The following is a 25,885-nucleotide window of genomic DNA, read 5'->3' as shown; positions in this document are numbered from 1 at the left end:
CAGACACCAGTAACTAATTTGCATGACTCCCACTGTTTCTTTTTAAGTGATGTGACCCCTGTAGTTACGCTTCACACTCTTGGTGTCATTCACAATTTCAGCACTTATCCACAAATTTTTATCCATGTTTGTTTGTTGGCAAGAAGTGATCACAAAGCAAAAAGAACAAGCAAAGAAAAAGAGTTGATTATAAAGAAAGAAAAAAAAACCAAAACCTGCTGAAAACACCATTTTTTCCATGTGATGCTGGAAATCAAGGAGTTGTGAAGAACTTAGATGGAGACTACTTAAAATATATCCTTTACCTTATGCATTCAAATGATGACTGAGTTGTTAGAAACCTTCATATTTACCAGAAATGCAATTATTAGCTCAGAAGACAATCAAGATAGCATTAAACCCAAGTCAGGAAAGAGCAGCAAATAATATAAACTTCACTTTTACCCCTACTTGGGCCATAGATAAATACAAGTAGGTATAATACTTTCCCAGTGGTATTGTGTAATGCTTCTTACCTGAGGGGGTTTTATCATCTGAAATACACTGATGCCTCCAAAAGCTAATGGCAGATCTTTCTCTGTTCTGGAGCCGACATAATCTCTCAGCTAGCCCGCCCCTGCAGAGGACAAAGGAATGCTCAGCTTTGCCAGGAATCAATACTTGGTTTTGCCAAGTGACAAGCCACAGGACAGATGTAGATGTATAGATGTGTATGTATGCTTTGACCCTTAGAGACAGAATCATACAGTAAAATTACATTTTGTAGATTAGCTCTCCTAATTTTGATTTTTCTAATGGAGTTACTCCCAAAAATCATACACCTCAGGTCATAACACACAATAAAACATTTGCAGTATCTGGATGTCCAAAATCTTCATGTTTTCAGTCCTGTCTCCAGTACACGAGGAGTGTAAAAAAAGGTTTCTAACTTTCCCTTGCACTTATGAACAGATCCTATTAGACACCAGAGACAGTTGCAAATTCAAAACAAACCAGTATAACCACTAGTTATAACAGGTTGGGTTTTCTTTTCCCTCACGGATTTGTTTTTCTGTTGGCAAGGAGTGATCACAAAAATATTCTTTTACCCATACTTGACCCTATGATTCATTTCACAAGCTGGGTCAAGTGTGCAGTTTCAGTGGTCTGAACACTCTCCAAGATGAAATTAATTTAGCATTCCCAAGGTGAGGAGCAGAGGAGTGGCATCTAGCACAAATACACTTAAGGTAACACTAAAGCAATTCTTACCCTTGGATTCAAAGCCAGAAGACATAATTTCTCACTTTTAAGAACAAGAAGATGTATGTGTTGGAAGCTGTCTTTGGGTTACTGTGGGAGTGTTTGAGCATTTTTCTTTGGCTTCAAAGAAGTTATTTGCATAAAGACCTACTTCATTCTTTTGTTGTAGTGTAAAGTTTCTCCACAAGTACTATTGAATCTATTAATAAAGATTTCTACTAAGGTGAAATGTGTGCTTGAGTTAAACTGGTTTAGGAATCAATAGAGATAGCATACAACCACCCTATGACTATTTGTGCACATGAAGAAAATTTTTTGGCTAAGTTAAAAAAGACAAATAGCTTGGTAAAACTCACATTGTAAATGTGAAACTGGGAAGACACACACCTGTGGAAACTGAGAAGGAGCTAAAAAGGCTAAGCAGAACTTCAGGTGAGTTGTAAAAAAATCTCTTTGGTTACTAGTTATTAAGCAATTTCATTGGCAGACAAGTCAACACGTTATATAAAAAGTAGTTAGCAGTGTCAGCTGAATTTTTAATGAACAACTATATCCTTTGCAAAATTATAATTATCACAAGAATTATCACATGCAATGGCTAAACATCTAAGTAGCAGATCACAGAACGAACTCTGAAACAAGAGCCCCATTTAAGCCAAAATGACCTATAGAAGTTTTGCAGTTTACATTGCTGCATCTCTATGGCTGGTGTCAGAAAGAGAGGAGAGAACTCAGAGGAAGAAGAAAACCCCCAAAGCCCCAAAATAAAGAACTCAGACTTAACAAGCTATGAACCCACACTTAACAAGCTACGAACCCTGCTATATTAAGGAGAAAAACAAACAAAAATGTTTAGAAAATATTGGCCTCCAGTGAAGTTCCAGGTAAGCTTAACAACCTTGTTTAATCCTGGCTTCAACGAGGGCTTTGAGACAGAGAGGCAACTAATACAGAAGTGCAATGGAAGCTTTGGTTCCAAGAGCAGCACAGTCAAGCACAAAACTTCATATGGGATAGCCTACTCTGCTGCTAACACTGTGCTCATCCATATTTTCCTCCAAAACTTGAGCACTGAAGCGTTACCACACCACAACACTTGTGGGCAAGACAGTTCTACAAACTCCAATTAACTGTCCACCCAGTTTCTCTTCTTGCCAGGGAACCATTCTCAGATGCAGTTGTAATTCAGTTTGGCTGGGTGGTTTACATGAGCCATGCTGGAATTGGTAGATGCCAGCTCAGGTAGGCTTAAAAATGCAGCAATAAAAATGCATTTTCAGATTGCTTGTTTAAAAGTCTTGCATGCATGAGTCTGCAGCTGAACCCTGTGGTTGGACTGTAGCAATACACTATACAGTTAGTAGCTCAAAAACTTGTTTTGCTGAAACAAAACTGTTCAACAGGAGTGTTCTCCTACTTCATTCTCTCCACAGACACCAGTCAGAAAAATGTATTTTATTAGTTTAAACAATGCAAGAAAGCCTTAAAGTACCTGCAGAAGAGAGCAGCTGTTATTGGCTTACAGCCTAATCTCCCCCTTTTTTCTTGAACAGGGAAAATGTTGTGTACAGTCAATCAGCTCCTACTCTTCTTCAAGCCCACTACTGTTACACCTACAGCAGGAATGCCCTGTAGCGTGAAGGAAAGAACGCAAGTTTCTGGTTCCTTGCTCTGGCTACTGCACACAACAGCAAGACATCATTGCTGTTTCAGGGCTGATATGACTAGCAGGAGGGTCTCACTGATGCTCACAGCTTCATTACTAATTTGCTAACCATGTCTGTATTAGGATACCAGTTATCACAAAGGTCCATATAAAGTAAAACTCTGATTTTCCTTAGTAGCCCTCTGTGCTAAGAAAGTACACTGATATTTATTAATCATAATCCTTCCATTCACATTCCAAATGAGGTTAAAAATAGTTTAAACAGAAAACATCATAAAGCAATTTGCATGTGCTTGGTTGCAGAACATAAAATGTAACTAAGAATGCATTTATGAGAGGTTCTCAGCTGGTCATTGGAAATGTTTTTGTGCTGTCTGTTTCATACCTCATGAAATCAGAAAACACAGTTCAAGGACATGCCATGCACAAAAGGAATTTGTATGGCCAGAGCAACAGTTGGTACTTTATGGTTTGTTTCTTTTAAAAAGGTAGAAACAAAGGAGTTTAAACACCACCGCAACCCAGGAGGATCAATCCCCTTTTTAGCTCAAACACATAAAACAAAGGAAAAGGTGCTTTCTGTTACACAAGCTGACAGATTGCTGACAACAGAATTTGAAAACTACTCATCCCTTCCAGCACAGTACAGGTGCCTACACTGTAAAACACTTGTGCATGTACTGTGAGATACTGAGAACTATACAGTCAGAGTCACTCCTGGCTGTGAATACAAGGTAAGCCAACATCCCGGGTGTGTGTGTATATAAAACTAGCAAATATATTTTTATTACTAATGTATTAATTCTGTAATCAAGGGAAGTGACAGACTGCATTGAAATAACAAAAACTAGTTTAGGATTATTGACCAGCACTTCAAACTTCCCCCCAAAATGTTTTAATATGAACAAATTGAACACATTTGGCAAATTGTTAATGCAAAGGCTGTTCGGTGAAGTCAAACTGCTCAGATACAATCTCCACTGCCCACAACCTTTTTATTTTTAATCACAAAACTTCCAGTACAACTATTTTGTTCCTTTAATTCCCTGAAGGCAGACAGATTTAAAAGCAGCAATTCATGTCCTGTTTCCATACTAAACCTGAGTTTGTTGAAATACTGTATTTAAAACAACACATTGCCTTTACTGTCCATGTCCAACAATATCCACATGAAAGACCGCTTTGAAGACCGCAAGAAAGCTCAGCATCCTGTAAAACAGCTCAGGTTCTGGTAGTTGCCCTTCCCACAAACTTTAACAGCAAGACTGAAGAGTTTTGTGACAGCTATCACCTAAAAGTAATACTGAGACTAATCTGTGACTTCCAGGCTGGTTCCTATCTCCCAACTCCAATGAGGCTAACAGAAAGCAACAACAAAAGAGCATTAGTGAGTCTGCTGTGTTTTGAAAAGTAATTTTCAGTCTTTCTGAAATGTTGGAGATCTTTTTGTGGTTTTTTATTAAGGTTTTCATTTAGCAGGGCACTTACGAAAAATTACCCCCCTGTTCATCCAAGTTTACTCCTTTACGGACTTAATTTGAAGTCAAAACTGAAGCATCTCACTACTGAGTTTTTTCCTCATACACAGTATATGCAGGACTCCACATAATTAAAAAAAAATATGTATCCCCATCTCAAGACTGGGCAATTTTTCCCTTCTCTCATTTCAAAGCAAGGAAAGATCTCCTTTCCTATTTGCACATTACCTGGTGAAGTAACTGACACTCAGCTGTCTCCTTCCACTCCATGGGGCACTTACTAAAGAAATAAAAAAAGCCCTGCTGACTCATGTTCATCTTGCCAGTGGCCAGGACCCCCAGGTCCCTTTCTGCAGCCCTGCTTTCCAACATCTCATTCCCCAGTCTGTACACACAACCAGGACTGCCCTGTCCCAGGTGCAGAGTCCAGCACTTGCCCTTGTTAAACTTCACGCAGTTGGTGACAGCCCAGTCCTCTGATTTGTGGAACGCTCTCTGCAGGGCCTCTCTGCTCTGGAGGGAGTCAGCAGCTCCTCCCAATTTAGTATCTTTGGCAAACTTACTTATTATCACTTCAAGTCCTGCATCCAGGTGGATAATGAAGATGTTGAAGAGAGCTGGGCTGAGGATGGAGCCCTGTAGAACCCCATTAGTGACTGGATGCCAGCCTGATGTCACCCCATTCACTGCTGATGTAACCCTTTGTGCCTGACCTGTGAGCCAGTTGCTCACCCATCACTCACCATGGTTATCCAGCTGTGGATTTGATCTGGAAGGTACTGTGAGAGACAGTATCGAAAGATTGGCTTTCAAAGTCCAAACAGATCACATCTACTGGCTTCCTAGATCAGCTCAGTGGGTTACCCCGTGGTAGAAGGAAATAGATTTGACAAGCAGGACTTTTCCCTCATGAAGCTCTGCTGGCTGTGACCAGTGACAAACACGGTGCTTTTTTTTCCCCCTATTAGCACCAAACATTTGGCCCAGTGAAACCATCCACACTTTCTAAAAGAGAAAATACATTTCAACCTTCTCTAAGTGCAAAATAATTTTACTGTGTATACTGCCAGTGATGACAAGTGGTACATCAGTACTGGCAGCCATGATATTCTTCATTTATACTTTCCTAATCCAACAAGAAATTCGCTAGCAAAGAAAACTTAATCCAACAGTTAAAATTAGCATAAGAACATGACCATCTAAAGGGCTAGTCTGCTGCTGTTACACCCTCATGCCACTTGTGGATGCATGTAGAGAAAGAACAGTCCCAATTTTAGAGTAAAAGTCTGCTTCATTTGTGCCAGCTCCCTCTTCCCTCGGCAATTTCCTTTATTTTCAGGACCTCAGTTGGCCTCATACGACAACTGGGTTTCATTTTACTGCACATAGTACCAGGACATTCTGTAATTTTCTCCTCTTTTGATAACACAAGCTAATTTTAGCTGATCAGATTTGTAAGTAGTCTGCAAACAAGTAGATATAGGACAATTTAAAATAAAATATTGGGAAATCCTGTTTCTCTTGAGCTATAAGCAGCCACTCAAGTATTTAAAAAAACAGGCAAAAAGCTAAAGCTTATTCTTCACAACTAAAAGCTCTTGCAACATGACAGATTTAGATGCAGAGTTAACATTTTATAACTTAAGATATTTATTTCCTACAATGAACCTCAGACTTTTTTTTCCTGATGGAAATAAAATCTCAATGGAAAAAGCAAACAATTCAGAAAACCTTTAAGAAAGGTTTACTTGTAGACAAGAGAAGCCGAGTACATCCATTTTGAGTTTTCTTCTCTATAAATACTGAATTAACCCAGTTATATGTTTAATCTATGTAATAAACGTTGACACTTGCAATACTCTACATTTCTCTTTTCTTTCACAAAGAAACTTTGAAAGACTTGGAACTAATACAGTTCAGGCATTTCACCCAGTAGCATTAAGATGAATTCCAAATGTAACAAGAAGAGCTTCTTGAAAAACTGTCATTTGCAATATATACCCTCTCCCCTCAGGTTATGCAAATCATTTGCACAATTTTCCCAAGAAGTGCTGATTCAAGCTGAGAAACTGAAGCTTTGGGATGGAAAAAAGGGGCAGGAACATGTAAACCCAACACCTCTTGACCTGATCACCAAGGCAATTCATTTCAGCACCAAGCACCACTAGTAGCACCTAATTGTCAACTCAGTGGCTCACAGGTGCAGTACAAGGACATGGATCTGGCAGCACACCTGGGAAAATTATGTACTCCCATGGCATCCATCAACAGGCTTGTTTAAATAGAGGAGGGCAACTACACAAGCATATAATACCAGTGTTTAAGGTGAGGATGTCCTGAGCAGTGGCATTGATGGCTGTGAATGAGAGATGATCTGCTTTGCCTTCAGCATGACAAACTGGCATCTCCTACAGCACAGCTCTTCAGAACCACCAACACCCCCGAAGGGCAAACCTCACCACACAGATTACCCGCCCTCCTAGGGACTGTGGTAGAAAGAATAATCTTTACTCAGAATATTTTTGAAAAGAAAAACTAACATTACATGGGATACAAGAAAACATATGAATATTAGATATGGTGGGGGCAGTAGATATGGTGGGGCACATCTTTCTTTCCTTCAGACACCAATTGTCTTCTGAGACCACACTTAACCCCTAACAGAGGAGAATTACAACATACCCCTTCAAATGTGGCTCAGCAGCAGCAGCACTGTATATTGTGCATGTTGATTTGGGGATATAGATGGGCTTCTCATTTTATTTACACTCAAAGGCGTTGAACTTACAGTCGAATTACCTATGCTAGGATCACAAAAATTTATTTTAGTCATCCGTAATTAGCTTACTTCTGAACATTTCTGTTGCTTTGGTTGCATCTCAATTTTTGTAGTGTATGACAATTGCATCTGTAATAGGCTGAAACAAACAATACTCTTTCCACCCATCCAGGCAACTACCCATTTCCATTTTAGCACCAGGAGGTTTCCAGGAGGAGAGGACAGTAGAACGGAACTTATCTGAATTTTTCCAGAGACTCTTCTGGCTCTTTTCTTTGTTCCGTTTGGTTTTGCTTGGGATTTGGGAGGTTAGGGGGGATATGTTAGGGGGTTTTCTTTGAAGTTGCACAGAGAAACGTACCCATTGATGTAACAGAGGCATAGCTGCAATCAGATAACACAAAAATAAATGTAGATTGCAGCACGACTGTAAGATTTCTACAGAAAACATAAGCTAAAATTTCTTGAAAACATTAACTCTACTTTTGAAGCTAGATTTACACATGTCCAATAGCAAAGAGATATGAAAATAGCAGTATTTTCTATTTTTCTTAAAAGGGAAAACAAAATGGGAAGAGACCTGCTCTACCTACATCAGGACTCTTCCATGAAATAAGCATACACAGTACAGTGTATGCTTATTTGGATTTGGAGTTTAACCTATGGCACAGGAATTCATGCAGGAAGATGGTAGCTCCACCACTGCGCGCTACCTCTGCTCAGTCCATGCTTCCCTAGGCACTAGCCTAGGAGAAAGAGAAAGAGAGCCCAGCTAAGCAGAGACTTGTGGCTCTCTTCCACCTACTGGGCAGTTCCAAATGGTCCATCTGAGTGGAAAGGAAGCTCACGGGCCAGATCCAGCTTGCAGGATGATTCCCCTGCTCACTGCTTTTTCTGCTGTGGCCTTGATCTGCAGCAGAGGTAGGAAGGAAGGAGAAATGACAAGCCAGTGGCTGCTTTGTAGCTTTTAGCTAGTTAACCACAAAGAAGGGATTGTCACTTCATCAATCAAGAAGCTGACAAACCTTTCCCTGAACTGGCCTTCAATCCACAGCACTGAAAACCCATGCTTTCCTAGTGAGGATGCAAACTCTTACATCGACTGTTACCACACCAATGAAAATGTTCTCTGTCAGCAGTAAAAGGAAGGATGGGAGAGACACATGGAATTAATGCCCTGAACAGGAAGAGTGAAAAGATGACAATTACCTGGATGAGCAAAATAACGAGATAAACAACACTCATAACTAAGGAATTTCCTGCCTGCTTCCCTGTTCCCAAAGGAACCCAAAGTGGAACCACAGGATGGAAGGTAAAAAGCCCTGTAAGCTCTGCTCCTCTGGCCATTCCAGACAGATTACATTCTACATAATTGTGGATGGCTCGGTCTTGTTTTGTTTTTAAAGCAATCTATTCTCATATACACTTGTGTCAGAGTATCTTTGCTATGAAACATTTTTTGCATTAAGACTGTTGATAGTAAAGGTCACCAAATGAAGCTGGACCTCGGAAAAAGACAAACCCACTAAGGGTAACAAACAGCTCCGGAACTGCTTAAAGCTGGAAGAGCGCCTGGGCAAAATACCGCTGTGTACACTTGTCCTGTTTTTATGACAGTCACACATACTTGCTTTTGGCCACTAAAAGGCATTTTTGGGGGTTACAGCTCTGGTCTGACCTAGCACAGCTGCGTACGCAGGTTTCTAAAGTAATACGAAATAAAGCTTGACTGCACAAGCAAAGCACTTCTAAGTACAGAGATGCTCCATAATTAGGACTTCCAAACCTGTTTCCTCAGACAGCATTTTGAAATAGCCAAGAATATTTCAGAGAAAAAAAAGTATGCCTAATAACTAAAGATTTACTTTTTAAGTGATTGTTTACTGTACTTTTTCAGCTGTAAAAGAAGTAAGAGAACCAGACTGTTAGAACAACAGCAGGGATGTATAGCAGCACCATTTGTAATTGTAGTCTCCACAGCTTGAGGCATATCTTCACAAATACTATTTAAGTTAACACAATTTTCATTAATTCAATATAGGAAGTCACAATTTCTGCAAAGAAATTAGCTAGAACATCCGGTTTCAACTGCTCAATCTCAGGGTACTTTCTTTCAGCAGTTACTTTCTAATGTATTTAACTTTACACACATTTAAATTTCACCTTGAGAACATGCCCTCCCATTCCTACATACCACTTTGTCCTACACTCTTCAAAACTATTGCTCATCCACTCCTTTCCTACAGTATTTTGGATAACTTTGCCCTGACAAATCTGGAGAGGACCAAAAAAAAAAAAAAACAACCCCAAAAACTTGAGGTACAGCATTTTTGCAGACTTTCTGGAGAGGCACAAAGCAGTGAAACGATTAGAATCTGAAACAGAAGTACGTCCACTCACACATCTGTAAGGCATTATTAGAAGTGCAAAAACCAATCAATTTGTACACAGGAGTTCAAGATTGAGAGCTTTCACCACAGATTTAAAATCTTTAGTTCTTTCTTGCCTCTTTTGCTTGTTTACAGATAAATTACATTCTTTAACGTTTTTCGTATTTGCATCTCTAAAATGTTTACCCTTGAAGCACATTCCAACACTTTGGTAAGTATTGTTTTACTTATAATTTAAGAAGAAGAACAACCCAAAAGATTTCCTTAAGGTGGACAGTTCATTTACCTCAGTAGCTTCCTCTTCTTGGCAGACTCGGCGGGAGCTCGGGGGGCCTTTCCCGCCTGCTTCCCAGGGGTGCGGAGCAGGGCCTGTGCCGACCGCAGCCACTCGCTGGCCGGTCGTGCTGTAACATCCCCCAGGTCCCCTCCTGCCCTCGGCTGTAATCCCTTCCTGGATCCTGGAGTAGTGGTCGCCAGGCTCGTCTCTCCTTCTCCCACGCTGTCATTATCAGATGAATACTCAGATATTTCTGTCGAAATTGCCTAAACAAATAAAGATATTTGACCAGAATGCTAATGAGATAGTACAGCTTTATGTAGGCAGTTTTATGTTCCCCAGTAATCCATAAATGGAATGCGAATTTATTAACGTAACTTGGACAACTTCACCGTAAATGCACAACACTCTTTTGTCAGTTAACATCAACTCCTGAATACAAGGATCATCTCCTGAGGGACAACTGAGATGAGCAACATTTAGGTTTTTTAAATAAGTAGGTCTGGAGAATTAAGCTAATGCTTTTATCTAAAGCAAGTTTTGAGGAAAGCAGAGAGAGGTCAGTGAGTGACAGGGATCATGACCGGCAGCTGAAAGAAAGAAAGAGTTTTTATATTGGGATTCAAGCAAACAGGAAGGTCAGCTTCCATAGTCTGAATGGAGGGAAGAAACACATGCCTCTATTGAGAGCTTGTAGCTGGCAATAAGTATGTAACCTTTTGTTAAAATATAATTTTGACCACTAAAGCAGGCCTCCATCCATGTCCACCAGGCCTAGAGCTTCGCAGGAAGGTTTCAGAAGTTGAGCATAAGCTGTTGGGCTGTCTCCAGGTAGCTCCAAGGAGGATGGATCACTGGTCAGCAGTCAGGGCTGGGGGCCAGCAGGGCTGGAGTTCAGCCCCATAGAACGTCACTGGAGCTCTTCTCCCAGAAACTCACAGGACACACTGAACTCATCCCACTGAGGGAGGGATAAGAAGGCTGAAAAAACAACTCTGCAGAGACATGGAAGGCTGAGAAGAGGGCTGGGAGGGAAAATTCACCTGCTTTGGCTGAGCTTACTTTACTCTCCTCTAGGGCTCCTGCAAAAGCAGATTAAGGCTGCTGGGTTGGCTCCCTAAGGTGAGATCTGCACAGCTGTTAACATGCATTATGTTCTCCTGACCCAGTGTTTCTTAAAGTACTGAGTATTAAGCAAAAATACTTGGAAAGTGGCATTTTACCAGTTCCAGTACAGAACAAAATGATCTAAACCACTGAAATAGGCAGAGGACTAAGAAACATGAGCTGGGCTCAGTCTTCAGGAGCTAGTTGAAAAAAAACCCAGAACAACCAAACCAACACTGTCTGCAAGTTCTGGTGGGATGAGCAGTGACAGTTCTGTCACTGGGACCACCAGCACTAGCCCAGCTCAAGTAAGCAGGCATAAAACTGTAGACAAGGCAAGTAACTCAGACTGATCCTTGAAAGAACCCAAACACAAAACATTAACTTTGCATTATCAATGGGAAACTGGAAAACCCCAAAGACTGACATTGCTCCAGATCATGCTGCCTCAATCACAGAATAAGTTCTGAAAAAAATTAACCCGTTCCTCTGGTCAAATGCAGTAAGTAGTGCTCCACACAGGTTGTTCAAGAACTGACTCAGATAAAGACTTGAAAGAGGAGCAGGAGGGAAATCACAGCATTTGCTAAAGCTGTTCTACGTTACTAATTAGTGCAATCATCTGAAAACAGAGTTTCTTGACTGTGCACAAAAATAAGTTCAGCTCTTGCCAGTTCTCTAATACATTTTTCACGTAAATGCCGAGACACTGTGCTCATGTTCCGAGAGCTTACCTAAGTATTCTGGAAACTGGAAAGACCTTTTAAAGTTATCCAGAGAAGTAGAATAGCTAAAAGTATGTAATTAATATCAGTCTGCTTTAAACACAACACAGTCAACATCTGTCCCTTGGCAACAGTATTTCTCTGAAAACAAACTCCTTCCATATTGGAAATGAGCCATAAATGAAAGATTTCAAAGACTCTGAAAGCAGTAAGCAAGGACTTCATTCTTAAAACACCATTCCAATGCACTCTCTTGCTTTAGGAATGCTTTAATTTTGCTCAAATAGCTATGATACCCACTGCACCTAAAAAAAGTATGCAAATCTGAAATTCTCTGGGCAAGTGAAATGCTAATGAGAAAAGCCCTCGGGAAGAGCTTCAAGTCAAGCATATTTTAATCCCACTGATTGCTGTAAGAGTTAAGAAGCTTTCCTAACTAAAGATTGTCTAATAAATCGTTTCTGCTAATATTTATTACCGTATACTTGTTTAGACTGGACTTCCCCAAGGAAACTGTACTTTGGGGTTTTTGTTTTGTTTGCTTGTTAGTGGTTTTTTGTTGTTGCTGGTTTTTTAATTGGTCAGTCGGAAATTTTTCTTAAAAGAGGAAACTCTAGAAATGGAGAAGAAAAACAAAGAACAAAAACTTAGCCTTCCAATTCTATACATTATTTAACTGTAGCCATCATCAGAATTCTAGTCAAAAGAGAAAAACATTTTCAAAACACAGAACAAACATGATTTTTCAAGTATCCAGTAACTGAGCTGGAAAGTCTACCAACAATATGGTGGGGAAAAGCTGGGAAAAAAATAATTTATTTGATTCACTATAAAACAGTCATTGATAAATAGTTTAAAATTTGTCTATTTTTTATCAATATCTTAAACATCACGAAAAAGGATTTCCAAGAGTTTTGTTGTTATTTTGTTGGGTTTTTAAAAAAAAATAATATCCCCAGCAATATCATTAGAGTTTCAGAAGAGCACCACTGCTAAGCACAAAAAATTGTCAAATTAAAAGGAGTTGATTTTTCCACATGGCTTATCATTTTGAAATATAATAGTTTTGGTTACAGTGGCTGAAAGTACAATGCTTCCCACTATATGCAGGTTCAGTTTCCCCACCTCAATTCCTTCCTCTGACCCCTGATCGCAGTGTAATCATCCCCAGTCCCGGGGATTTTCATGACTGTCTCCCACATATCCCAATCCCTCCACATACTTTGTAGTAGACTGTTCACTAAGGTATACCTACACTTGCTATGATGGCCTTTCGACAACACCCTCTTTTAGATCATGCTAGCTACTTGTCCATATTCAGGAGCTGACTGAAAAAAAATTCAGGGGTTGACCTCAATCTCTATCACTAAAACAACAAACATATTTCATTTTGCCCGATTTTAAGATAAATCTATTTTCTCTGGGACTGGTGTCAGCTGAAAAGCTCTAAATGCTCCCCTTTTATGGCTCTTCCTTTAAGGAAAAGTGACAAGTATAAATGCACAGACTACTGCCATTTTTTCTCTCAAGATCTGACTACACAAAAGCAGAGAAGTCATTGAGTACTGTATCAGAGCATCCAGGACCCTATATTTTAAAGTTAGGCATTTTTTAATCAAAATGCATCAAAAAAGAAAGAGTTCTCAAGATTAGTTAATTTGTGATGCATTTTTGAAAGCACTCACAGGTACTAGTTAACACAGAGGATGGTACAAAAATAGAAACCAAAATGAGAAATAGCAAATACCCTCCCAACTAAGCAGCTAAGATTGCCAAAGAGGTATGTTTACCTGTGTCAGCTTGCAATCACTAAGAACAACAAAAAAAAAAATCAAAAAAACCCCCACAGAAATTGTAAAATCCTAGCCCAAATTGTTCAAAGACAACACTCCTGACTTCAGTGGAATGAAGACGGCATTCCATAAGCACATAGATTTTGCACAGAAGATACCATGCTGTTACTTATGTGACCAAGTGCTCCCTCCCTCATCCTCAAGAGACTTGCTTCAGCTATGTCTTGCTTCACCTTGAACACCTTGTGAGTTCTCTGGCAGTACCTTGGCAATCTGCAGTGTTTCCTTCTAAAAGGTCTGAAAAAACAACCTTTTCACTTCAATAGTGATGGAAGCAAGCAATATCTGTATTTGATCAGTTTAATAAGCATTTGATATTTCTTATCAATAAAATAGCAGTAAGTTAATACAAGAAGGGTTACATTTCCTTTTGAAGTTTCCAGCTCCAGCATAGAAAGCAGAACCTTACAAAGGTTTTTGTGCAAAAAGAAAGCTAACAGATCAACCCTATCAAAATAAATAATAAATCTGTACTTTAAAGAAATGGCTCTCGGACAGTGATTGCTAATTAGAGGCAAGGTGATGAGCAGTTGTGCAGGTTTCTCATCCCCCTCATCTCTCCTCCCAAGATACATCACTCACTGATTTCTGCAGAAAAACATCCATATCCATGCCTTACCTCTGTATTCATTACACTTTAATTTGTTCTGTCATCATACATTCAGATAATATTGTAAATCTTCCCCAGAAGATATGAAGATACTTTGCAGATAAGATGCTCAATAAAAGTTCAAAGATATTATGAGCAAGTTTATCAGCTGAAACTAAGATACTTTACCATGCTGCAGTATGTCTTAGAGACAAAGAATGGGTATCAAATTCTATATAGACATTGATACAACTTTTTGCAGATGGAGGTCACTTGGTCTGTCATTTCCCTCCCTAAATAAAATAAATTTCTTCCCCCCTATTATCCTACTACAGCCTAGCTCAAATGGCAGAACTAACAGGGTTTCTCAGAGCACCCTTAGGGAACCAGGCTTTCTCAAGGTAACAGAGCCAAGTTATGTCAGAAACACAAATAGTTATTTCAGAGTTTCAGACTCTGATCACTGTACATACAGAGAAAAATTAATCTTATGGCATCTCCTTTCCTACTTGTTCATTCACGTATCTTTGCCTCTGGTTCCAGAAGCATTTTCTGTTACCCTCTGCCTGTTCTTTCATGGACTATCTTTTTCCCTTTTGTGATTCCCTTGTTTTTTTCAGAATTAATCTGCATTTCCCCTACCTGCCCACTCATGACAGCTCTCAGGATGGGTGGAAGCTGACCAGTATTAACAAACACACACAGTGAACTCAGGTGACTATCCTACTACCTCTTCTTTTATCCAGTCTTCCCTGCATTTGCACTGCAGGTACTTTGCTGTTGTGCATGCAAAGGGATTCAAATGCAGCCAACTTCTACCCCAGTTATACCCTACATTACAGGTTGCAAGGAGATTTTGTATCTTGCATGGTACTCTCCAAAAAACAGAGTGAGCAGAAAAGCCACTGGATTTAGCACAATGAATATTTACAAGCATAAACCATCAGCACAGTATGTCAAAGGCCCGGGCCATGCTAATGAATGCTCGAAGCTAACTCCACCAGAAGCTGGCTTGCAGGATTACAGGGAGGAGGGTAAAGGTAAAAGAAAAGAAGTTTTCCCTTAATTAATCAACACAAAATTAATTCAAGCATTGTGCAGGATATTATTCAGCTCTACAAACATAATTAAAGATACAAAGGATTTAAAACTTGCAGTTTTCTTCAAAGCTCTTTGTTTTCTGAAGCTTTAACTGAAGCACTGAAGTCTATGCCAAATGTACTTTCCTAGTAGCTTCAGAAATAATTTGGTTCTTGGTAAGCTAGCTACTTTTACTCTAGAGAGATAAAATTCAAATATTCCTTCATACAAGAAACTTTACGTTGAAGTGCAGAGTTAGGCGTGTGCCGCTCTGTGGGTGACACCAAGCTTTCTTCTCATGGAATAACCGCAGGAACAGCACGCAAATATACAAGATTAGGTAGCAGTGCGTGGGCAGAGATAATCGTATGACAAAAAAGAACAACAATGAAAGACATAAATCACTAATAAGGTATTTTTGGACTTGCAAGCCCAAACTGACACAGCAGATTAACTGAAATTTTGTATCTGGAACAATCACCCAGTGTTATTACAGAGACAGCACATATTTAAAATGGATCTCAGATAATGCCTGGTTGTTTAGCCAAGTACAGCATTCCTCCCCAGCACACGCACTCAGACCATCTGATCTGTCCTAAATATTTATCAGCGGTGATGGTTTAGTGCACTAGGAAATGACATGTCCTGCTCCACACACACTAGCACTTTGTGGCTGCCATTACAGGAAACAGAGCCATGTGCTCTTCAAGCACTGTGACAGTCACCTTGAGCACTTCTCTGGGATTCTGCAAGAGTAAGCACCACCGAGCTTCTTTCTCCCTGCTTGGCCACCACTAAACTTCAGCGACATCTCGCTTCACACAGACATGGGAATGAATTTTTGCTGTCTCCCAGCTGCCACCACCCCAGGGCTGGAATGCAGTAGTTATTAGCACACAAAATCATTTATGCCAAGTAGCAAAGAAGAATGCAGCATCTACTTGAATATGGAGGAAAAGTGTAGGCAGCAACACTGTAATTATTCAAAGCAGAATTTGGTCACGGCCTGCACCCTCATCTCCTCTTAATGGTGTTTTGAGACCTTTAAACAAGTGGTTAGGACTTCTCTTCTATGACTAATCAAAAAGGATTCATTGCATCCAGCAGCCCGGAGCTTCCTATCGTAAAGGAAATTGATTCATGATTATCTCTGGAGAAAGCAGGCCAACTACCAAACCTTACACACCACTGCTTAGATTGCTGGGCTTCCCTTTGAAGAACTCCTGGGGAAGTCTTACCCATGTTTGATACCATTTATTCTGCAAGCCCTGTCAAAAATACAGCTGCATTAGCTACTGTCTTAAAAGGTAACCCCAAAAGTAGGAGTCAATCCAAAGGAAAAATACCAGTAGCTGTTATCACAAGAAATGCAAATAGGACAGTTTCAGAGATGCTTTCATACACTGAATGAGTTGAAAGGGCTTTCATGGAACTTCGCAGAAATTAATGGAATGGTATGGATGCTGTCAGATCCAAGAGCCAGTTATCTGATGCTGGGCTTCCTGTACCATTTCTGAAACCAAGAATAGTTGTGGAGGGACAGGAAAGCTCCCTCTTACAATTCACAGAGTGAGGAAGTTGAAGCACAGTACACAAGCCCACAAAATGGTGGTTTATATCACACATGAAATAATAATTAATAAAATAAATAACTTGTATCATCATTTATCAGCTCCCTGATCTTGTTTAGATCATAGTGCCTTGAAGTGGAAAATGAGGTGACTATTAGGATTACACGCAGTATGTTTGGCTGTGCGTTCTTTATTGTCAGGGAAGAGGTGCATGTTTTTGTTTGGTTTGAGCTCTCTCACACACAATCCTGTACACATACACCACTGCCAGAGAGTATCCTGCACGCAGCACTAATCACTGAGGAAAACAAGAACAGAAGAAATAACATTAAAATAAGATTTTGCAGACTTATTAACTCTGCAACTTTTGCAGAGTTATTAAAATTACAACAAACCAGATTTTTTATAGACCTAATGCAAAGATGGTATTTACTGACTCTTTTTTTTAAGCCAGGTAAAGAATGCACAAGTGGTAAGAAAGATGAAATCAAAGCCGTAACTTCTAATCCTGAGCAGAAACCTCAGCTTTCACAAGGCAAACAGGTTAAGCAGGCTATACCTCTGGAGATACATCCACAAGCTGTTCCAGCCTGCCTCTCCCAGAACAGGTTGTTCTGAGGCATGGATCAGCCGACCGAAACAGGTGAGGCCCTCGTCTCAGCCCAAGTGCCTTTTTATACAAAATCGGTGTGGAAAGCAAGAAGCACTGTTTATTTCCAAGCATACTCTGTAGATGTAGAATTAAATAGTGATCCCCAAGATAAGACTGAACACAAAACTGTTGTCTGCTGTGCACAAGGACAGGAAAGAACAGTAGGGACAGTGAGCTCCTACAGTGAAAAATGGGCATGAAACAGGATTATTCAACATCAGTTAAGGGACACTGATTTGTATGGAGTATAAGGAAAACCCTGCTGCAATCTTGGCATCTGTAGCATTTGCACTGCAAATGCATCTCTTAAGAGCATTGTTTTAGTAGTTTAGTTGACTTCTTTAGCATTAAGAATTCAATCCATCGCTTCCTAATATTATCTCATTACCCCTGATCTCACCATCAGTCTGTAATCAGAGTAATAGCCAACTTCTAACAGACCAAATAATGCTGAAAAATGTTAACATGGACAACATACAAGTGCTTTTCCTGCTTTGTCTAATGTTTTTTTCCATCATACAAGAACATCTTCATTTTCTCTCAGGGAAAATGACTGGCTGTTAAAGACAATTTGGACAATTTATGCATACTGTTAGCCAACATTACATTCAAGTGAATTACTGTAACCCTTGCTCTCCATTCCCTTCTTAAAAAAAAAAGAGGGGAAGGGGGAGACGCCACTTCACGTGTTGCATCTTGCAAACTATTCAGGGACAGAACCAGGTCTCCTCTCATGCAACTGCATATTATCCCACGCAGTTGAGCTCTCATCTTGATAAGGATCCTCCAGATGATAGAGACCCAGGTTTTCAAATATAAATACCTGACTCTGATAGGGCATGCAGATAATTACATCATTTCGCACAGAAGCCTCAACATTATACACTGAAGTTTGGGCACACAAGAAAATTGCAGTCAGCTTATAATACCACTTAAACAGGGTTTCGTTCTTGACACAGAAATAGTTACTTTCATGTTTCCAAGGAACAGATGTTATCACATGGTTTGATAACCTACTTTCACATTCTTTGTTTATAGTTATTCACTCAGTTTCATTTATTAAAGTTAGTGGATCCGGGCCATGAAACCTCAGTTTTATTGTCTCTGGTTTAGGTGATGCTACGGTAATAATCCTGGTTAAAGCTTGGATGTAACAAGAGAACTCAACTGAAAGGCACAATTAAAAGCCAGATTATAATTTATGAACTAAATCCTAAAGCACCTAGACTAAACACCTGCAGGATTCAGTAGGGACTGTTAAAGGAGGAAATAGATTTCCATCTTCAAGCAACTGTTTTGTTTTACTCCAAGCCTTCAGAGAGAACAAATACTTGAAATGGGAGGTAATATCTTTTACTAGACAAACAGATATAACCGTGGAAAACAGTCAAGCATGTAGCACTAAGCCCTTCTACAGGTCTCAAAAGTTTGGGGTTTTTTCCTCCAAATAGATCATTTGATCTAAGTAAACTAAATCTTTCCTTATAAAATTGCTTCTCTCTTATCTTTAGCCAATAGAGTTATGAACTGTATAACCATCTTGCAAGCTTTTTAAAAAGTTGTTTCTGAAAAAGAAAATGCTTCTCACAGTAATGTCACTGTATAGATGATCAGGGAACAGTCAAAGACTTTCAAATCTTTCATATTATGTATTCTCTTTTTAAAAGTAGATGATAACTGCAAGCATGTTATTTTTGAGATTAAAGGAAGTAATTCCAGAATAATCAGCTAAAAGAGAGATTGCACACAGATATTCAGTGGAGCACAAATTATTCACACCGATTTCTCATCTTTGGTGGATCTGCAGTTTCCTGTGAAAACCCTTAGAAAAGCACTTATCATAAAAGGAAAGAAAAAAGAAAATGAGAGAGAATGGAAACACAAGTGGCACAGTGTGGTAAAATACACAAATGCAACACAGGCATCATTTCTGCAATAATGCTCAGCACTTAGTGGAAAAAGTTTTGTTAACAATATCCACTGGGACACACAGAAACATCTTGAAATTGAGATTCTGCACTTCCAGCTGCAGCAGTGCCAGCGTTCACGGCTACAGCACCGCCAGCTTAAGGAGACACCAGGCTGCCGGGCAGTGCAGCACATTACATCCATTTTCTTCTACTCCCACTCACTCCACATTCTTCTCACTTGACTGTGCTTCCCTTTGCCCCATTTATTGCTTCACAGCTTCTGCGAAACTGCCCCCAAAGCCTAAAATAGTCCCTTCATTTCTTCCCTCCTCTTCATTTCCAGCTTCTTCCAACTCTTTCCCTCCTCTCCAGGAGTCCTTTCACAGCCTACCTTTTCTAGATCATTTTGTGGTTTTGCACTGTTAAAACTATTTTAAACAGCAAACATTTCAGGGCAGGAAATGTCTTACCACGTCTGAAATACTGTGTCAGTGATGACAGCATGTGCATGCACACAAAAGCACCACCTTCACCTAAACTGATTTCTAACATTAATGAGAGCACCTCTATGCAGACTAAAGAAACAGAAGACCCATTTAATTGCTTTTTCCAAGTAAGCCAAAGAACACCAAACAATGGAACTACTTTGAAAAATACATTAAATGTACTCAGCTGAAGTTAGTTCTGTTTGGATAAAGAACAATGAAAATGAAGCCCAACGCAAAGTTTACAGATTTTCTTTTGGATCATGTGCCTAAACTTTGGTGGAACAGAAGGAAAAAAAAGTAACCATCAATTGGATAAGGCATTGTAATTGAAAATTGTAATGTTGCTGCAAATACATACTTCATAGAAAGATTGAAAAGTGCTAACTGCTGCAATACTGTCTTAAGTTTGACACATTTAGCTGTGCTGATTGTTCACAGTACATGGAAGTACAGACTTTAAAACTCCTTTGAGATCTAGATTAGAATAAAAACGTGTGTGCTGTAACATAGGTGTGGTACATCACATTCAGCGACATGACTGCCATAATATGGGTATAACATACATTGCAGGACCCATGGGGACAATCACAGATATTTTAAAAGTGTGTTAGAAAATAAGCACACACATAAACTGATCAGGAACATACACTTGAAATGTCCCATTAGTCAAATACAATCTTTACACAATGAAACTCAATGGACTGTAGTTCTCTAAGAACAGGCTAGTGGCTGACCTGGAGAACTTGTAAAGAAAGGAGCCCTGAAATATAGACATCCAGAATTTGTATAAAGGAATTCCTTATAAGGATTATAAAGCTTGCATAAAGTAGTATTATTGAGAAGAATTAAGGTAATTCTTCTCAATTACAGACAAAGAGAAAAAGGGAGCCTCAGTGCATGTCTGCATACTTTAACATACTTGAAAAAGCAATAGCTGACTGGTTTCCACAGCAGTCACCAATAGCTTTTGGCTTCATGCCTCCTCTACTATCTCAAACCAGACTGAGAGATTGTGATGGTTCAATTTCTCTTCCACTCTTAAAGCAGTGCTTCAGAAGGGGAGGGGAAAAAATAATGGAAAACTGTCATTTTCTTTTTTATTCTGTTAGCACATGTCAATGTATATTTACAGGTGGAAAACGCAAAATGAGTGTGTGGGATATGTGTGTCCCCTTTATTTATAATATAAGAGAAGCTCAAAGCTGACAAGATAATGCTAAAATCATAGAAGTTAATTCAAAATCTCAGAAGAACATTTAGAAATGTGTCCTTCAAAATATTGTTAAACATTCTCTCCTTATTTTCCTCTTCCCAAAGTAAAAATGCTTATGTGATATTTGTGCTTCAGACTGAACTCTGCAGCTAGAAGGATTTTTTTAAAAAGTGTTGCAAATCCTTTTTCTCTTGAACTTGGAAGTGACCTATTAGCATTCTGATCAAAAACTTGCGTGTGTGAAGCATAAAGCAACTAAAAATACCGTGCAAGTTGCAATTTCATGAAGTGTTTCGGGCCACAAACCCAAGCCCAAAGTTTGTATTGAAAGTAAAAAAAAGAAAAAAATACTTTTCATTGAACAGCAGTTAACTCTCAAATACCAGCAAGCTCTGGGAGCTGTGCTCAGCACTGAAAATTTGGGACGGGGGAAGCGAAAAAAGTTAAATTGAGAAAGGAGAGGGACAGTGACAGCAGCTTTGAAGAAGTGCTCAGGCAGTTCTGGGCACTGTTTTTAGAAATTGTGTGACAGGCGGCTTTATTGCCTAAATGCAGAAGTGCAAATTTTGGCACCCACTGTATCAATTTTGTGCTTGTCTTAATGGCAACAATTTCAATCGGAAGTTCTTTTCTTAGTCTAGAGAGCAATGCACCATGCACTCGTATTGCTTCAGTAGCAACAAGTGGTCATCAGGGTCTACGGTACCTAAAACACCACATCATGTTGTATCTCCCACTCCCATCACCAAAGAGATACTTGTGCATATAGTAAACTAAATTGCTGCCTGGATGATCTGCATTCCCCAGCTCACAACAACAGTAATTTCATTTTGGTCAGAAAAATGGGCGAGACATCACAGCAGACACGGTTTGAAGAATAATAACAATAATAGTAATAGTAAAAAAAGAATCTGTCTTCGAAATCTCAAAAATTTCAAATGTGTCTAGGGTCATTCTTCAGGGTACAAAATACAACAGACCTGCAATGGTGCAAGATCTTGCTTTCTACTTGCCAAGAGCCCGATCAGTTTATCTATATTAATGTTTTAATGATTTAGACTACAACTCATACAGTATTTTCCCTTCAGTGCTAGGACAGTAACTACATGGATCTGTCAATGTATTATAACTCTTCTCAAATATGGAGAGCCAAAGTTAAAGCAGTTTTTGAGACATCAGAGGAATGGTAGGTATCACATTGTGTTCTACAGTTATCAATTCATGAAAAGCAAACAACACACTAATTATGTTTTTAAAATAAAGCAAAAAATTTAGTTAAGAAAATTCAGAATAAGAACAAACACAACCGTGTTTGGTGCAAGATGATTTAGTACAGGGATAAAGGAGAATATATTTTCAGGATTCAGAGAAGCATTTGAATATTTTTGGAGAAAAGATTCCTTCTCAGCTTTACACATCTATGTCAAAATAATGTGAAAATACAAGTGCATCAATTAAACCCTGGACATTCAAAATGCTGACTTAAAGTTTTCCACTGGAGCTACTACAATTCAGACCATTAATGTAACTTTAACACATACCAAGACTTCAGGACAAAAATCCTTTTGACATGTTTATTGACATCTGCTACAGACAAATTTACGCTTGGAAATCTAAGACATGTTAAATGCATTTTCCTTCCAAACTGCCAAAAGCCAACTGATTCTGTTATGGACTAATCACTTAGAAGAGAGGAATAACTGAGTTTCCAGATCAAAAGTTGACCATTTGTGTCAATTTCCAAGAGTAGCCTCAAACAAGAGATTTTATTTTTTTCTCTTCATTTTACTATGAACAAAAGTCCTGCAAAATTGCATCACTACAGCCAAGTACAAGCAGTATTTATTCCTGGAATGCACTTACTGAAAGAACAGAAAGCCTACCCTATGTAAAATAGCAAAACTGTACAACTACATTTGGACTACCTAACGAGACAATCACTTCTTAAGGAAAAAGCACTTAGGAAATTGAAAATTGAATTTAACAAGTCACCCACACTCTCCAACACCACAGTGAAAAAAACACATGTATATGCACACACCTCACTACATCCTACACACAAACATTTACATTTGTTTGTTTATATTTAAATAAGCCTGTCATTTTCTGTTTAGGAAATGTCACATACATTTCTCCCCAGTTTTAGGATTCTCTTTGTGTACTTCTAAGGTTAACTTGTTAGCTTATTCTGCCTAAACTATAAGTAGTCTGGCTATTAAAGAGGTTCCTTAATTCACTCTGCCTTTTGCAGAATAGAAACTTCAGTTATCTTCACTAACTTCATCTATGTAAGGTTGTAGTAATTCAAGATAAATTTTACTAAACAGAAAAGGAAATATGACCATATGTCGAAAGCAGATGCATGCACCTACATACCCACTCCTCCTTGCCCCAAAACTGAACTGCACATCACTTCACAACCTACTACACATGGGTACATACTCTAGAAATTAGTTCCAAATATATAAAAAGATTTGCAGAACTTTCATGACAGCTGTCTTTACATCTGAAGGATAACAAAAGCATATTGCACAAAAAAATAAGGAGCAAAAGCAGTAATGCTTTCTTATACTCAAAATCTCAAAACTTACGGTCAATATCACAGTTGGTTCTGTGGTTTCAAGTAATACTACACTGATAAACCAGAACTTGGACAGCATTAAAGTAATGCCTTATTCATGTCCTGAACAGCAAGTATAGTGGTCCAGGAAAAACAGAGATCAGAAAAGCCCCTCTATTTCATTTGACAACCATTTAAAAAGCACAGTATAGGGAGAGGATCCAGAAAGCACATAAATCAGGTTTGCTATAATAGCAACACCACTGGGTTTTATGCTCATGGGTTTTCTAGCTCTTATAGTACCACCACATATCATAGCCAAGACTAAAAACCAGGTGCACAAATGTGGCCTCTCTATGGATACAACCCTGGCACAAAGAAGCACAGAGGATGTCTAAAGCAGTTTGACAGAAAACATATAAAACCACATTGGTGGAAGCAGAGGAAATAATTTTCTGTAGATGGCAACCACCATCATAAGACTTTGCTTGTGACTGATGAAGTAAAATTAAACCAGAAGACTTCCAGGGAGAGAGTACAACCCAGAATTACAAAAAAAAAAAAAAAAAAAGGCTCTTGGGAGAAATCTGGGGAATTCCCTGTTTCAGATATAGAAGAGGAAACAATAGCTGCAATAGAAAGCCAAGGATCTACTTTAAAAAGCAGATGATGTTTATGAAGTAGTGCCTGAACTGGTGAATCTTCACAATAAAATGTCATCATCTAGTGGTGTGGTGTAAGTGCAGGACTGAGTCAGAAAGCCTGATGTTTAAGACTTAATCTAGCATCTCCTGTAGTTTGGGGACGTGTTGTTTAAGACAAATTTTTCACAAGTGATTCTTAACTGTATCTGGCAACTTTGTTCTGAAATATATTTTGCACAAGTGCTAGGCACCAACTCCCATGCAAAAACACTGAGCACTGTTAGCATCCAGGGGTGGGGGAATCAGAACTGCAAAGCATCTGTATTTAAATTCAGTGTAAGCACATGTTCAAGTTTAAAGGACTCTTAAGAGTCCTCACTTAATTGGTTAACTCTTCAAAACAGCAGACTGGTAATCACTTAGATAACTTCAGGGAGATGACAATTAAAAAAAACCACTAAAAATGTTCTATGTATGCAAATACATAAGGTTATCTTCAGCTATAAAAGCTAAGACTCAGGCTCCAAGAGGAGTTTTGATGGCATTTAGACATCAAAGTCCAAGAGGTCAGTCCTTTTGGACATAACCAGATGCATTGCAACTCTGCAGACTCGTGGTTTATGACACATTTAAGCCTGTGAGTACAAAGCTGGTACTTCTGTACCTAAGCCAGTTTAGGGGCTTGATTCAGTAGGTGTGAGTTTACGCTCTGCAGGGATTTCCACTCACAGCATACTGTACATGCATTGCTTGCACTGGAAAGCACATCCCCAACAGTAAACACAGCTCTTCTGTAACACTCCAGGCATTTCAGCCTAAGCAGTGGAGACGCCCAAATTCTAGCTAGACAATCTCTATATTAAGAGAATTTAAATCCCTTCCTCTCAGTAAAGCTCTCAACCCACCAAACAAAGCAATGAGGAGATAATTTCTACCTCTGCCTCGAAGGCTGTGTCACTGCAGAGAAAACCCCCCCAAGATTCAAAGGGTCTTGAAGAGCTTCAGTCCCTGCTCCACATCAAACAGGCATTAGATAAAGTGCAGGAACACCAGGGAGCTTAAGTGTTCCTTGGTCAGAAAGACAGTAGCTGGGAATCCTGGTATTTAGCACTTAAGCTCATCTGTTTATTGTATATAGAACACAGGCATCTAAATCTAAGTTTAATGGCTGTTTTGCAGGCCAGGACTTAGATTCCTGTAGCTCTGGCATGATGATGGGCTGCACCGCAGAAATCAGCCCATTTCTGCATCTGCCTCCAAATACGCTGCAGCATTTTTTGTAAATCCACACAACTCCCAAACCTCCCAAAGCCAATGCTGATCACAGCAAAAACGTGACAATTCAGTCCCCTTGAGCTGCCTAACCAGGTTTCAATTACCACAGTTTGGAATTTTACAATGACACTGCATGATCAAGCACAATTTAATTGGATTTTCATTTGTTAGTTAGATGAACTCCTATCCACTTCCGTACTTCCTCAATTTAGACAGTGCAGAAATTCAAGCTGTGAAGACAACACTGGATTTTGCAATGCCTTCAGGACTTCAAAAATATATTTCAAATACATCAAAGTGGTCAGATAAGTTAGTACTCAATAGGAAGTTGTTTCTCGAAAGGAAATTGCAAATTTCAGTCAAAGAGGAAGATGGAGAGTTAGAAT

The 25,885-nt window shown here is 39.2% G+C and overlaps 1 protein-coding gene across 3 annotated transcripts in view; it reads right to left on the bottom strand.

Annotated features, from left to right (window-relative positions):
• SPIDR (scaffold protein involved in DNA repair) overlaps positions 1-25,885 on the bottom strand; it is a 195,776-nt gene that overhangs the window by 133,689 nt on the left and 36,202 nt on the right. For all 3 annotated transcript variants that reach the window (XM_032124810.1, XM_032124820.1, XM_032124828.1), the window contains exons 6-7: positions 9,842-10,098; positions 516-616 (exon numbers count right to left, since the gene is read on the bottom strand). In XM_032124810.1, coding sequence (XP_031980701.1) covers positions 516-616; positions 9,842-10,098 — 358 coding nt within the window. The remainder of the gene's footprint in view (positions 1-515; positions 617-9,841; positions 10,099-25,885) is intronic.

Source organism: Corvus moneduloides, chromosome 1, assembly GCF_009650955.1.
Source record: "Corvus moneduloides isolate bCorMon1 chromosome 1, bCorMon1.pri, whole genome shotgun sequence".
In the NCBI taxonomy this organism is placed as follows: Eukaryota; Metazoa; Chordata; class Aves; order Passeriformes; family Corvidae; genus Corvus; species Corvus moneduloides.
The sequence above is the reverse complement of the archived record's forward strand: the minus strand, read 5'-3'. Positions and strand labels throughout refer to the sequence as shown.